We start from the raw sequence: 15,891 nt of genomic DNA, 5'->3' as shown, positions 1-15,891 counted from the left end.
ATCGACACGACGACAGACGAGCAAACAAGCACTGCGACGACGATAAGAGAAAGGGAGAAAGCGGCAAACCGAGTGAACTAGGGGGGTAGTGCGCCGAAGGGGGATGGTTGCACGCGCGTCGAAGCGGGCGGCGGGTGGGTCGAAAGGGGTGAACGGGAGATAGAGGAGAGAGAAAGAGAGACGAGGAGGGTGAAAGGCGATAAACGACGAGACGAAGACACACGAGGGAAATGCACGAGGGAAAGACAAGAGGAGAAGGACGAGAAACAGGAGGGGTGAGAGGAACGTAGTAAGAGAAACGAGCAAGTGGATAGGTCGGGGTGGCGGACGGGGTTGCATGGCGTACGATGAAGCGAGACGCACGCGACACAGGAGGAAGGGGAGGATTCGCGGCGGCCAGGAAGGGTGAGAAGTCGTGAGAGCGAGAGAAAGAGCGAGCAAAAGAAAGGGGAGATGGAGAGAGAGAGGGAACCGCTGGCAACGGGTCGATCGAAAGCGCAGCGCAGAGAAATGCACCACCTCTGCTCTGGTCTGGCAGCTTTGCGGGCGCACCACCACGTTCGCGTACAAGAGAGCAAGAGAGAAAGAAAAAGAGAGGGAGGAAGAGGGAACGCGGAGCGCGCTCGAGAGGGAGAAAGAGAAAGAGAGAGATATGGAGAAAGGGGAAGAGAGAAAGGGACTGACGGATGCGGAAGGGAGACCGACGTACATCCGCCGACCAATACCGGCAAGCAGGGAGGGCAGGAGGACGAGAGGAGAGCCAAGCCGAGTCGCGTTGGGCTAGGTCAGGTCTACCCGAGTGCCACACACACCGCGCTTCTCTTGCGTGTGCCATCCCGCCGAGGAGAACCGCACGAAGGCGGAGGCGCAACCCCTTCGCGAGAAAGAGGGTCGCTCCGAGTGTTTCGTGGTGCTCGCGAGTGGGATCGAAAGCGCGATTTTCGCGATACCGCGAACTGTCAGAAATCGGCGTAGAGGATCGTACGTTCGCCAATTGTGCGTTCGCCGAGCGAAGCGAGAGCGGAGGAACCGACGCCGATCGGTGCCGGAGTGTTAGAGTGCGAGATCGTTCGAAAGCCGGTGACAGCGCGCGTCGTCGCCGGGTGACGCCGCGAAAGGGGATGACGGATCTACCGAGGAGGATCTGCCCCGATCAGCGGTGAATTAGTCGCGAGTGAACTCACGCGCGTGTGTCGAGTCTCGAAAAGCCCGAATCGATCTGCTCTCGATCCGCCACAAACAGAGGAGGAAGCAAGCGGTGAACACGAAGTGAGGGAGGACCAGAGTGCCGTGAAGGAGATCTCGATCGTCGATTCGTACGACGACGATTCGCTGGCGAGGGAGGTGCCGTCGTTGTTGACAAACAACGAGAGCGCGACTGATTCAGGTGGAGGAACGTCAGAAGATCAGGACGGGATTCGATCGCGATTCCTTTTTCCCGATGTCCTGATAATCGATAGCCGTCGTCGTCGCGTAAGTGGTCGCGTAGGGTCCGCCTAGGTAGTCGGAGTGCCGCGGGCAGCGATCGGCCTTACCGACGTTTATTCCTTGCCCTCGTCCCTTCCGCGTGTGAGATTCGTCGACGCGATCAGATCGGTCGAGATAAATGTTGAGGATAAACGGCGCCCTGCGTCACCCGCTAGCGCGAGGAGGCCAGGAGGGTCATCGGGCCCTGAGCGCGACCGGGCCCGGCGGGATGCCGGTCTCCCTGAGGAACCACAGGATCACATAAAGAGCGACCGCCGGCCTGCAAGAACGGTTACGAGCCCTTCGCTTCCGCGCACGCACGGCCGCGCAAACGACGAAGGGATCGGCGCAGAAAAGGGTGACCCTCGGGGTGATCCGAGGGTGGTGAACCTATCTGCGCCACCGCCGCGAGGAACAACGTGGAGTTTATCCGGACGACGCGTTCGTCCGATGCACCAGAAGCTGTAAGTAAAACCGCGGAACTGGTTAGCGAGAACGCATTGAATGGCACGAAATAGGAAACCGTAAATACGGTTGCCGAATGAGAGAGTACCGCTCTCAAACCGGAAGTGATGAAACGACTGGGGATTCCCATGGTCCTTTGCCACCCTAGCGCCCAACGCGATAAAAACTATGGAAATCTTTCGCGCGGATCCTCCAAAGTGATGAGTAATACGAGGATTCCTGCAAAATCCTCCGCTGCCATGAAATCTATGGCGGTGAGGTGAACGGGGGGATCCAGGTTATCATCTCTCTTTCTTTCTCCCACCTCTTCAGGATCGTAAGAAAGTAGTGACAAATGGGTTTCCTGACACTCAGATGTTCCTTCGCGAGTCAATAGTTGTTTTAAAATGGATACTATCTGAATATTGCAATTTGACGGATTCAATGGGATATTCGGAGAAAAGTACAAACCGAAGGAATCTGTCATTTTCGTCAATCGAAATCGACGGTTTCGCTCACGATAGTATGAGAATATTTGAAAATTCGTAACGCGGTGCGCATGTAACGCGACCGGCGAAAACATCGCACATGCCCTTTCGTCCATGGATCGATCCAGTCGCGGCTGCAATCCTGCGTGCTGCACAAACGCGGTGATCTCTTGCGTAAAGTGCGTACGATGCACTGCGTGGCATTTGAACTATCCATGCAGAGTGACAGCCGCCAGACCCGCTGTCTGGCGATCTCGTTGCAAGGTGAAAGACTCCAGAGGAACGGAGTTTCCAATACGATTTGCGTTAAAATACAATAACAAGTCAATTTATACTGATTAACAAGTAATTTCAGATGATTGCACTGAAACGCTGAGTTGATTGATTACATTATGAGAAATCATATCCTCGATTTGAATAATGAGAACAAGATAAGAACGTAAATAAATGCAAATTGATAAAGAATGAATGTTCACATGAAATGCGAATAACGGAATGTTTATCTCTATTACGATCGAGAATAATGCGGTATTTGTGTAAAGCAAAATAAGGAATTAAGAGAGATTGCGAGGAAATTTCAATAATGGATAATTGTTGAAAAAGCAACCGCGAGAAGAAGAAAATAAACGAGACTATTGTGCAGTTTCAGAATCAGAAGGTCTCCACACTGTAAATCTAATTATATGTTGGCGAAGAAATTCGTCACTGATTCTCGTTGACAGTTTGAGAAAAGTCGTGAAACAGTAGAGAGCTTCAAGCAGCCATAAAGCGCGAAGACAAGATAATTAATCTCGAAATCGCGATGTGTTTATCTTGTCGAAAGTGTGTTCTCCCATTCCGGAAATCCCTATCCCGTACCCACGAGCGTGAGGAAAACGCTTTCGGATCGCAAAATCGTGCCGGGCGAGCGCAGTTCGCGATTCTCATGGAAATCGAAATCCGGGAAGCGAAAACCCCCGGCGGGGGCGGTGGCGGGCGGGAGGACTTCGGAGTTTATGCCCCCGACTCTCCCCTCTTCCTCCCTCCCACCCTCCCTTCCTTTCTCCCTCTCACCCCTGCAGTCGATCAATGCGTGGACGGGTTTCACTTTCGCGGTGTTAAAGTGTTGCACCACCGCAAATTGAAGGGTCGGCGCACACCGGCCGGGAAAATACCGTTCATGAATCGCAATGCATTCGATTAGACCATCATTTCCTGTTATCATGAACGATGCGTAATACGACGCAATCCATCGTAGCACTCTCGAGACGACGCTTGAGTTTGGACGCTTTAACGATACCTACACGAACGCGTGCGGACGCATGCGAGTGCATGGACGTGAGATGAAATTTTACGTGACTGCAAATCGATCGCGAACCGTCCTGAGCATTCAAAAAACAAGCCGCGAAGAGGCGAACTGGATCGAGTAGCGTCGCGAGAAACCATCGTCAAGAAATCATTATCGAAAAACCGTCGTTGAGAAGAGTTGTCTCATCACTGACCATCGATTATTTCGTCGTGTTTGCTATTTATTTCTGCATGTATCGATCCGGCCGGAACCGGATGACACAAGCCACTCGGACTCGGGCTTATTGCAAATTTACCATTTCCTGGAGTCGCACGAAGGTCTGACGCGTCCTCGGTGACGACAAGAAATAGAATTGCACACGACGTCGGAGTCCTTAATTATTCGTTCGAAGGACGATAGCGCGCCGTCTATCGCAAGGCTTAATGATGATCAGTTAAACTTAACCGAGCGTTTGCATCCGGCGAGGCAAAAATAAAAAAAAGTGTAAACCTATAAAAAAAACAGCGCGGGCAAAAAATAGTGGGATATCAATGGCGACGCCTCGATTATTCACTCGAGCGTTACTGAACGAACGAGAATGGAACGTATGAGCTCGACCTGCCTGTCGATCTTCCTAGAGATCTTCGCTATAGCAGATAAGATCAAACAATGCGCGAACAGAACGGAAGGCAGCGTGCATACGCGACTACGCGTGTACCACGTGTACGACAGGATTAATAATGCTCGCAAAACACACCGTGAAGATTCGAAGCTCGCCTAAATGTATAATCCGCTTAAGACGGCGCCTAATCCATCTCGTTCGACTATGCGCAACCTTCCGACTGCTGCAGATATAAATTACTTTCTATCAGACGGAATTACAGATAAGGAACTTAGCCAAGATCAAAACGCGATTTCCGCGTCAGTTAATAATAATGAAATCTTGGGAACATTTTGTGATAAAAGCATAAGTTCGAATATAATTACCTCGTAAGAGTCACATTTCGCATTTTGCAGAATTAATTGAGCTCGCGTCTTTTCACATGCATTTGCGCATTATGCATTAGTTATATTGAATATAATAAAGAAATATTTAAATATATTGAAACAATTAAATGCTATAGAATAAAATCCATCTGTTATCATATTTGATAACATCTACACACGCTCTATCAAAATGATATATATAAAATAACGTTATATTTATAAAAAAATTGTCATATATACTTTATTCTCTCCGATATCGGATCAGATTGACGAAAGTTTTCGCTTCTATTTGCAGCAAAGAATGGAGGCCAGCGAGTGGGATCACACGACCTTGAGGGAGGAGGAATTCGAGCAGCATGCCGTATATTTGGTACCGGATGTGGCGGCATCGTCGGCCGATACCAATCGTGCGGAGGCGTCCTTGCCGCGGAACCTGGTCCTCAAGCCCTCTCAAGCCCTCAACGATGTACGTTCCTCCGCCAAAGAATCCTATCTCGAGACGCCTTCGGTGAGAGCCACGAGTTCAGCCGCGAGTTTAGCCGCGAGTAAAACCGCGCGAGTCACGCCGAGATTAATTCCTCGATGCCGGCTCGATGTAAGCCAAGTCACGCGAGGGAACTGATGACTTCCGGGGAAAAAATCGATCTCTCAAAACCGGAACGTAAAGCCGTCGAGATATGAAAATTTTAATATTTAAATAGATTGATTATTGTAAATGATAATTCTAAATTCCTTACACTGTATTTTTCATGATGCGAGAAGTACTATCACTCTAATAGGAGCTTAGTAAGTGTCGACAAATGACATTTCTGCGTTCATTAAAGTTCTCGTTTAAGAGAGTTTCATATCTTATTTATTTTTTTTTACAATTTGTACCGTATAAAAGTAATATTTTTCAATATTATTAAATGTAGTTTCTTTAACATTTTTCCGTGGTTGTGTGACTCCAGTATTATATTCAAGGAATAGCTCTATACCGTTTTCACGAGGCACTAAATTTTCTTCTCTCGCCTCATCGAATTTTTCGCTTAAAATTCAAGAGGGATGGATAGTACGATAAATAAAAATAAATTTGAAGCAATATGGTTTTTAGATATCGTAAAACGTGGAGAAGGCGTTGGCCACGGACGACGCCACAGAATCAAACTTGACCGAGTGACGAGACTAATTAACTTACGAAGCATGACCCAGAGAGGCGAAGTCGAATCGTTACACTTTCCTCAGCGCGTCGAGGAATCGAGAACATCCAGCGCGATTGGCGCGATCAGGGATCGTTCTCGAGGCTTCTCTACGTCGTCGCTTACGAAATTTTCGGGTTTGACGTAGATTCGCACACGCGTCGAAAACGGGTTCGCGAATTTCAACGACGTAATATATCGCAAACGAGCAGCGGTCCGCGCGATGAGCTAATCGACGTTCGTCGATTCGAATCACCGTTTGTCAAAAGAGAGAACAAAGGCATCGGGTAGCGCGCAGTCGGACTGAAAGCACCAAAGAGTTAAATTAGTTTTGCCGAACGAACGTTCCTATGCAATAGGCGGCTTCTATTCTAACGTGAGACCCGATGAGGGGTTCCTATCTTCTGCCGCGTATTTTAACACAACGCCGGAATAGAGCCGATGAGAATATTGAAGGGAGCAAGCAACGCGCTTGTATCAATCATCCGTTATTTGTACGTTTCGGTAGCATTTATGGTTCTCAGCGAGCACTGAAAGGTTTCTACAGAAAATTTTGTCGAGCGAACATTCATCTTTTCAGATTTCTGAACTATGGGGATTCCATTGAGGAAAATATTATTAAAAAAATTGATTTATCGTGATCATCAAATTAATATTTTAAATCAAAGGATCAGAAAAGTACATAAAATTCTATTTCTTCAAAAATTGTTAAGTAATATTAGATTTCTTTCTATATTCTATATTCTATATGTATGCAACATTTAATTGTATTGCTATAATTGTGTTCCAAAACTTCGTACTATTCCTAATTCGTAATATAATAATACACTAAAAATAAATAGAGGTTCGAAATAATATCGAAATTAGTCTACTATTGCGAAAATTAGATTAGCATCGCGTAAGATTAATAAGAAAGTTCTTAATTCCTTTTATTATTTAATTCCGTTCGCTTATCTTTTGTACATTTGCAAAATCCTTTATCTTACGGTAAAAGATTTTAAATCAGATTGGAGCAGAATATTACGCGATTTATTTAAGCTAATTTTCCGTGGGATTGGTGGATCTGCATATATTTAAGTTACAAGATGAAATCTAAGAGAAGACCAAATTGATATTTAAGCTATAATATATATCAATCCTCAATTTCAGTACAATTCGATTAGTCGGGAATTACATATGTCGCAGGTGTTGGGCGTATGGAGCACCAGTTACATCCCCAAAGGGACACGTTTCGGCCCTCTGGTTGGCCAGGTGTACACGAAAGATTTGGTACCGGCGGATGCAAACCGGAAGTACTTCTGGCGGGTAAGATCGACTTTACGTCTGTTACTCAACCGGGATATTCGAGAGGTACTCGCCGTATAATCGCGGCATTAATAGGCACTGAGTGACGTCATCGGACAAAAAAAAGGGAGACGCAAAAAAGAAAAACTAGAATCGAGAAGAGAAGTCAGCAAAGATCAGAAACTGGTTTCAGTCAATCTAGCGAGCCTTAAAGCAAAACTCGCGAGAAGCCATTGATGCTTCGTAACTCATCAATTCGTTACGACGGTTACGCGGTTCCCCCGAGATCTCCGCGTGAAACACAAGTTAGGTATAAACCACCACGAGGATTAGCGTGGGTGAATGTTTCAGTGTGTGTTCTCTTGTAACGATCCGATCAAAAAATTACAATTTGTGTGAATTTATTGGAAGATTAAGATATTATAATATAGAGTCAATATAAAAATTCGTTCTTCATTGTCTGTAGTAAAATTTGTTTGAAACATACTCCAATCAATGCTAATACGTTTATCAATGCTAATACGTTCATATATCTTATTAGATTGACAATATCTCTAGATGTAACAATAAATAATTGATAAATTATGTCTTCAACAACTATAAAATATAGCCTAAACCTCTCTCTCTCTCTCTGGCATGAAAACACAATATTAAGAAGATATAATTGAAAAGAATATTTTTATAAAAAATTTGAAGGATCTCCTCTAGGCATCTCCATGTTATCTCTAGACGTTGTTCTTTAATATAGTTGGCATGATTATGTGGAATTATGGTACCGCAGAATTATTCCCACGGAACTATCTCAATCGCGCATTCCAATCACCATAATAGAGCGATGATTTTTGCATTATCAGGTATACAAGAACAACGAGCTGTTCTACTACATCGACGGTTATGACGTCCAGAAATCGAATTGGATGCGTTACGTGAATCCCGCCTACTCGTCCGAATCGCAAAACCTAATAGCATGCCAGTGTAAGGTAAGGCAATCCCGCGGTGTGCATCTCGCAAGAGAGCGCATATCTCTCTCTTTCTCTCTTTCTTAAATCGTTAGATCCTAGATTATGAGCAGGGAAAAGCACTCACGGTCGTTGCTGCACTCACGTGTTCCAGATGAACATTTATTTTTACACGATCAAGCCGATACTACCGAATCAAGAGTTATTGGTTTGGTACTGTAAGGAGTTCGCGGAAAGGCTCAATTATCCGTTCACTGGCGAGCTGATGCTTCAGAGGATACGTAAGTCAATCTCCATCACGAGAAATTATATGGAATAGTTACTAAAAGAATTATTAATGCACAAGAATATTATTACATTAAAGTCATCAAGCAATTTGAGATGCCGTGTCATGAATACAAATTAATCTTAGTTGAATGCCATATCAGAAAAACAAGCATCAAGTCGGTTCTTCCATTTTCATTCTTGAACACATGAAATATCTTCAGGACAACAAGTACAACAATCCGCGCTACCGACGGAAATTCCGGCCACCGTCGATCTGGTAACACCTTTGAAGGACTCATCGATCTACGAAAGGCGTTCCCAGATGACACCGACGGACGGTTCCGTGAGGTCGGACGAAGGCTACCACTCGAACGGCTATCATGATGAGATCCTGACACCGCCCGAGGAGAGCAGTGAGTCCGACAGCGAGAACAACTACGTGCTGGACTTTAGCAAGAACGCCAAGTCGTCCGTGTGTAGCGATGAGATTCTGAAGCAGGACAATGCCGCGACGAAGAATGAGTATCGGAAGGTGAAAATTAAGAACTCCAAGACGTATAGCAACTTCCAGACGGCGAAAACCATGGACGGTTCGACGAAGGACAAGGACCAAGAATTGTCTAGTAGAGCAGTCACGCCGGAACTCCAGAAGCCGGTGTCACCCATCATCTTGCAAAAGAGTACTGTGCTGTCGACCGTGAATGAGGATGAGATACCCGAGAAGAACCCGAAGCCCTTCTATGAGCCGGAGGTGAAGGGCGCCGGCCTGCCGATGTCTGGCAGACCCGCCTATCTCACCAATCCCAGCAGTTCCATCCTGGAGAATATTCTGCTGCGCAGCAATACTGACAACAACAACAACAGCCACAATCACCATCATCATCATCATCACCACCTCCACAATGGCTCGCAGCAGCATCACCAGCACCATCAACTGCATCATCCTCACGTGGACTCAGTAACCCCGCCACCCTCTAGCCCCACCGAAATGGCGTACTCATACAAGAAATCTCATCGTTACGGTAACATTCTTCCGTGTAGCCCGGACTCCAGCTCGAATCTGCCTTTGCAGACGGATTCGTGTGTAAACTCGACCAGCGGCAACGGCGTTGCGTTGCCCAGCATGCAGAGCCCCACCGGTAATCTGCATTCCAGCACGGGAGGAGGACTCCATTCGAGTACCGGAGCGAGCAATGGCAGTCTACCGCCACATCCCGGTAGTTTGCATTCATCCAACAACACTACTGGTAACGGCGGTGGTGGTGGCGGTGTCAATGGCGGTGGCATTCATTCCAGCACAAGCGTGCTCTCGTCCACTGCGATGCTGACATCCACCAGTAATCCGCACTCGGCGTCCACGACGGCAAACGGTTGTCCACCCAGACGGAAGGTCAAGTCGCCGTCCCCTTCGTCAGATCAGAACGGCGTTTCCACACCGCCGACGATCCTTTACTCCGGCAGCTCGACCGGCAATGGCTGCCAAATTGAGTCTGCCAGTCCGATCTACCCAAATTCCGGAAGTGGCGGTGGTAACGGCGCCGGTAACGGCAACCAGAGCGTCTCGCCGATCTCGCCCATTCAATCCCCCTCGACGTCCTACGGGCCGTACGGCCTATACGGTCATCAGAACGGCGCGTTGCATCACAACGTAGGCGCGCCGTTGTCCATCAACTGCACCGCCTACTCACCCACGCCGAGTGGCAACGTCATCTACGAGAGATCCGCAGATGGAAGGCGGTTGGAAGCGGCTACCAGCAGTGGCGGCGGCAGCAATGGCGGCCACCAGTTGCCCACGTCGTCGACCATGCAAATGGATAGCAATCAAGCGTTGATCACCGGTACGCACAATCTTCACCTGGGCCACCACCCGGGTCTCACCATCCACGCAAACTCTACATCGTCCTCCCTCAATCGATATTCGCCGAGCTCCCTGTCGCCGGATGATCACGGTTGCTCCCAGAGTGGCTCCCTCAGCCCCAACTCTCAGGGCTCGAGGGGCTATCGGTCGCTGCCTTATCCGCTCAAGAAGAAAGACGGCAAAATGCATTACGAGTGCAACGTGTGTTGTAAGACTTTCGGTCAGCTGTCGAATCTTAAAGTGCATCTCAGGACGCACTCCGGCGAGAGACCGTTCAAATGCACTGTGTGCACCAAGAGTTTCACGCAGCTTGCACATCTGCAGAAGCATCATCTTGTACACACCGGTAAGTCTATTAGCCAGTCAAGACAACGATTAGAGTACCAAGACAATAATCAAAGAACTAATATTTTCAATGACAACATTTTCCTGCATTAATTACACAATCCTCCGGTGTGATAGTTTGCATACTTGCAGATGACTCATATAACGATAACCTGACCATTGTTTTCAGGAGAGAAACCACATCAGTGCGAGATATGTAAGAAGAGGTTCAGCTCCACCTCGAATCTAAAAACCCACCTTAGACTGCACTCTGGTCAAAAGCCATACGCTTGCGATCTTTGCCCCGCCAAATTCACCCAATTCGTCCATCTCAAACTGCACAAGAGGCTGCATACGAATGAGCGGCCCTATACCTGCCAAGGTTGCGACAAGAAATACATTAGCGCGAGTGGTCTCAGAACCCATTGGAAGACAACAAGTTGCAGGCCGAACAACATCGAGGACGAGCTCGCGCTCGCGGCTGTTGGCTCGCCGACGTATTACGAATATGGTCCCGACATGAATGTTGGTAGGTATAAATTCCCAGATACTCAGACATGTTTAGATATATATCTTCTGGGACAAGTCGAAAGAAAAATTAAGAAAATATCTTCATACATCACTGAGAGATGAGGATAATTGTCTACTTAACTCAAAAGCTAAAGCTTAAAGGAATTGATGATTGAGGATGTGGAGCTGTTTTGTACCAAAATGTTTGATTATTCTAATATAATGATCTGTTCGTAATAAATAAGAATATAAGATTCATACACGTCAAAAGATTTGTGATACAATTGCAGGCAACATGCCGAAGGAATGTGAGCTGGAGCACATCGATAATTATGACAGGCACGGATCGACACATGGTCCGCATTCTACGTCTCTTCACAACTTAGAGAACTCCGTGGGTCGACCGAGCGTCATAGAAACGTCCCAGCCGCATATTATTGAATGTACATAAGCGACGAAAGAGGGATATGAACCCCTTTTTGCTCCGGCGCAAAGTGCAATCGCGGAGATATAAGCGAGTTACTCGCGACTGACTGCAGGTACAAATAAAGGGAAAAGCTTTTTCTCTCTCCAGAATGGCAGCAAATAAAAAGAATAGAACTTTCGCTAATTGTAAGTATAGTGCCGCATGTAAAATCGCAAACTTCTTTTCGATTTTGGTGAAACTTGATAAATTCGAGACAAATGAATATCATTTCGACGAGTTTTTTTTAGTCTCTGCTGTTTCTGTCTTAGGTTGAAAAATGAAAATCTTTTAATTTCCTCTAATGTTATGTTAGGCTGAACATAATTATTATTTTTATGTTTATTTTTTATTTTATTGCGATCGAAATAGAATATTTTTGTAAAACCAAATAAGATTTTTTATTACATATAACTTCTATTATATATAATTCTCTGTTATATATAAGTTTTTATTATATGTATACATATATAAATATACAAATCAATCATTTCACCAAAATTCGAGGAAGAAATTTATGGAAATTTTGTTGAAAATTAAGAAAATATAAATTTGTGAAGATAAGAGATCGTCTGATTACGTAACAGAAATTGTTCAATCGATCGATCTAATAATCACCGACCCGGAACAATCTATGTTTTTAGCGGACACTTCGAACTTTGTTGCTTTAGTAGCGAGGGCAAGAACGTAATAAGAAAGGATAAAAGAGAAAATGGATTTTCCCGTGGCTTGTCGATGAAGTTTTTGTCTAGAAGTGCGCATAAAGTTCCTTCCTTGTAAATACTCGTTTCTATATTTTTTCTATCGTAGTGTTATCAACGAAGGGGGGAGGGGAAAAGTGATGTTCGAAGTAGTTAGGCTTAATCATTCGATCGACGCATGACAACTTCGTAATGCTGCCATTCCGGAGGAGAGAACAGAAAGATAGAAGGATCACGTAAGCGATAGTACCAAAGTCGTGCGGGTTTCTCGATTATCCTTCCACGATGCATCCTAAAAATGCACGTTGAAGATGCATTATAGTAGCGAAACAAGTTTCTAATAATATGCTGTCTTCAGTTGACTTGAATCAATTGAAAACACTCTACACTTCGACACATCGATTATATATTTTATCTATTTACGAAAAATTGTTATATAATTTTGACATGACTGCTGTGCAGTACCAATTTTTGATATTGATGAGATACCAACATCGCAATGATAGTCGTAGCATAAAAAATAGTAAACGTTCGATTCTCGATTAGTCAGAAACAGTAAAAACTAAAGGAATCCGTTGAAATTAAAAGAAAATTCTATCTCGATGCGATCTTCAATGTGCTGAGGCTTAGGTCGACGTGTAAAATGGCGGATTTTGTCGGCACCCGCCATCGTGTTCGGCTAATGCGCGAGTAACAAGGAGCAACAACAAGAATAAGCTACCGAGCAATTCAGTGACGACACGACTGCAACTATACGAGACCTGTACCTGTATATACTAATATTTACTATTAATTATTCAGTAATTTAAAGACAAAGGTAATATAGGAGCTCTAATTTATGAATATCTTTATATACGTATATACATATATACATACATATACATATATATATGCGTATGTGTATATATAAATATATATATCTACGTGTATATACATACGTGTGTACGCGTGCATACGCGTGTACGCACACGACACTGTCGCGTACAAGCACGTGCAATCGCACACATCGTCGTCGATTAGCGGACGGTAAACTGCGCTCTACGGTAACTCGTCTTTTGCGCACGAATTTTCTTAAGAATTAGATAATTTATTATTGGCGCGTATATAGGAAAAAATAGAGCTTCGGAACTGTCGACGCGCATTTCCGCTTTATATGCGCACGGCTTTGCCTAGGTGCTTTTTCTTTCAGAATCCCTGAAAAAGGGAGGCTTTAGATTCACTTATGTCGTGTTAATGTTTATCGAAATCGATTTACCTCATCGGGAATTCGTCTCCTCGTCGGTATGATGATAGCATAACGACGATGAGTTTCTCTTGTCGGGCTTTAATCGCGGAATGGAACGATGGAAATAACTGTACATCGAACGATCACGCGCTACACACTATTTTTTAATCGCGCTTGTACGTTATTTCTTCTTCTTCTACATATAACTCTTAACTTTCATTTTTCGATTAAAACACGCAGTAACTGTACAACGCGACCAATTCCTTGCACGCACAATTTTATAGATCGGTTCTCTCTTCAACGCTCAATAATTAGAAGAGGATGGATTCTGCAAATTAAATTTCGATCGCAAAAAATGCTTCGTCTCTGCTTCGTTAGGGCGGAGAAATGCTTCTCCGTTTCAGCTTTAATCGATCAAAATTTAAAAACGAACGAGACAGAAAAGTCGATTGTAAGATCGGAAGTAACGAGATAGAGAATCTAGTCAAAACGTAACAAGGGCGAATTTAGAAATCGTCGGCGTCTCCGAGGAAGGACCCGTGTTTCGAAATCGGATTAAGTTTACGCGATTAAGGCAATCTGCCAGGAGACTATTTCGGGAGCGCGCAAATAATCGATTCTTCGGTCGCATCGTGCTTCCTGTACATAGCGCAGAAAGTGAAAGCTAAAACGATTAATCATTTATAACAGGTGATCGTGCCCAAGATACTGTTATCTTTCTTTCGCGCATCTTCCATTGATTTTACGCAAACTTCGATCAATTTCGCGCTTCCATTAAACGCCAAGCTAGGTCGAGCGAACTACGCCATCGAGCGCAGTTTACCGTACGCATACAATACAAATCATCCTTACTGAACGGCGATTTCCGGGGACTTTGCTCTTGGCAAACGACAGGAAGGAGAGAAGGGCGGAAACGAGAATTTTTTTAAACAAACGGTAAAAGAGAACCTTTTTTTCTTCAAGCGAGGTTGCAACCCCCCGATTCGCCGTTCCGTAACGATGTAAATCTAAGAAGGAACGTATCGCAGACTGATATACATACACGGCTATCGAGCGTCTATGAGATTCCAAGGAGTTACGTGCATCGCGATACGATTCTGTACGAAAAGAGAGAGAGAGAGAGAGAGAGGGTGCGAGAGAGAGAGAGCGAGCGAGAGAGTGAACGATCTTCAAGAACGCAGGAGCGCGGACTGTTAAAATATAACGCTGTTGCTCTAAATTTCGGCTTCCTTCGCAGAATTTTCTGAGGTGACGGTTCCGTAAAGATCTTTTGTTCGCATTCAGCTATTGAAAAATCCAAAGAAATCTACAGTTTCTCCAACGAGTCCGGTTTTTCATCTTTCGGGACATGACGCGAGGAATGCAACTCTTTACACACTTCTACCGAAATTGCTCTCATGTGTGCGCAAGATCTTTACAGAACAGATGATCCTCGTTTCTCCATCCCCTCGAGAGTACCTACCGTACTATTCACCATCTGTCGAACAGGACACCATCGAACAGATCACTCGGAACGAAGTGATTTCTCCTCGACTCCCGGCGATCGTTTCGTTAGTAAGTTCGAAGCGTGCGAGCTCAACTCGTGAGAAAAGTGCGCGACGCATCGCAGAATCTTTGATTCGCTGATCGTACCTTAATAAATCAGGCAACGCAGACAACTCACGAACAACTCGCAGCAATGTCCTACGCAAAAATATGAAAAAAGATCTCTCAAAATTCATTAATGATATCGTATTGATAATTTGTTGATCGACGATAACGGAATTGTCTTCAGTCAAAGGCGATTACGCGATATTTTCGACAGTGACGTTCCTCTTCCGTGAAGACGAGTATCCATTCTAAGCACGGAATTTGCTGCAATTCATCCGCGATTTGTCTGCGATTGCCTGTACCTCGGGAGCATCATTGCGAGTAACGAAAAGAAGAAAGAGATCCTTGCAGGCGTTGTAAGCGTGTTTCGAATCGCGGGAGCTAATACAGCGAGAACTGGGAAGTCAGAGAGCGCGCGGCGACTCCGCGGCGCCGTAGAGTTGGCGGAGGTGACGAAGAGAGACCATGTAAATACCTAAACGATATGCTGAAAGTAGTGAAGCGTCGAATGAGGAGCGACGTGCGACGAGCGACTTAACCGCCTCGAGAACAAACAAGCAATATTTAGTTCTTATCGTCTCGTAATAACTTAAAAAAAAAGAAGCGATTTTCGACTCGTACCGTGACACGTGGTGCGCACGCCACGGCACGGCATGCAGACACGCGCGTTACGCGTGTACACGCTCGTACGTATTTAAACGACTATAAATTAAATGTTAATTATCCTTACACTTCGTATATATATACATACATATATATACATAGTGAAAATTGTTACGCATTTATTATCATTACAATTATTGAGATAGGTAATGCTCAATTAGCATTTGTTTCTTAAAATAAAGAATAAATATATGGCTGTTGGATATTTATATGCAC

At 45.1% G+C, this 15,891-nt stretch overlaps 1 protein-coding gene across 2 annotated transcripts; it reads left to right on the top strand.

Annotated features, from left to right (window-relative positions):
- Positions 1-759: 759 nt before the first annotated feature.
- Positions 760-15,882, top strand: LOC105287546 (PR domain zinc finger protein 1). Of its 2 annotated transcripts, none has more exons than XM_011353139.3 (8): positions 760-1,931; positions 4,949-5,161; positions 7,017-7,136; positions 7,970-8,095; positions 8,229-8,355; positions 8,563-10,545; positions 10,714-11,052; positions 11,324-15,882. In XM_011353139.3, exons 2-8 carry the CDS (start codon positions 4,955-4,957, stop codon positions 11,482-11,484), a joined length of 3,063 nt encoding a protein of 1,020 aa, XP_011351441.2. In that variant the 5' UTR covers positions 760-1,931; positions 4,949-4,954; the 3' UTR covers positions 11,485-15,882. The 2 variants fall into 2 exon arrangements, with proteins under 2 accessions (XP_011351441.2, XP_011351442.2); XM_011353140.3 differs by having other exon boundaries at positions 764-1,931; positions 4,949-5,119.
- The last annotated feature ends 9 nt before the right edge of the window (positions 15,883-15,891 follow it).

The sequence above is a fragment of the Ooceraea biroi genome, chromosome 5 (genome assembly GCF_003672135.1).
Source record: "Ooceraea biroi isolate clonal line C1 chromosome 5, Obir_v5.4, whole genome shotgun sequence".
NCBI classification, from domain to species: domain Eukaryota; kingdom Metazoa; phylum Arthropoda; class Insecta; order Hymenoptera; family Formicidae; genus Ooceraea; species Ooceraea biroi.
This window is presented reverse-complemented; position numbering and strand designations above follow the sequence as displayed.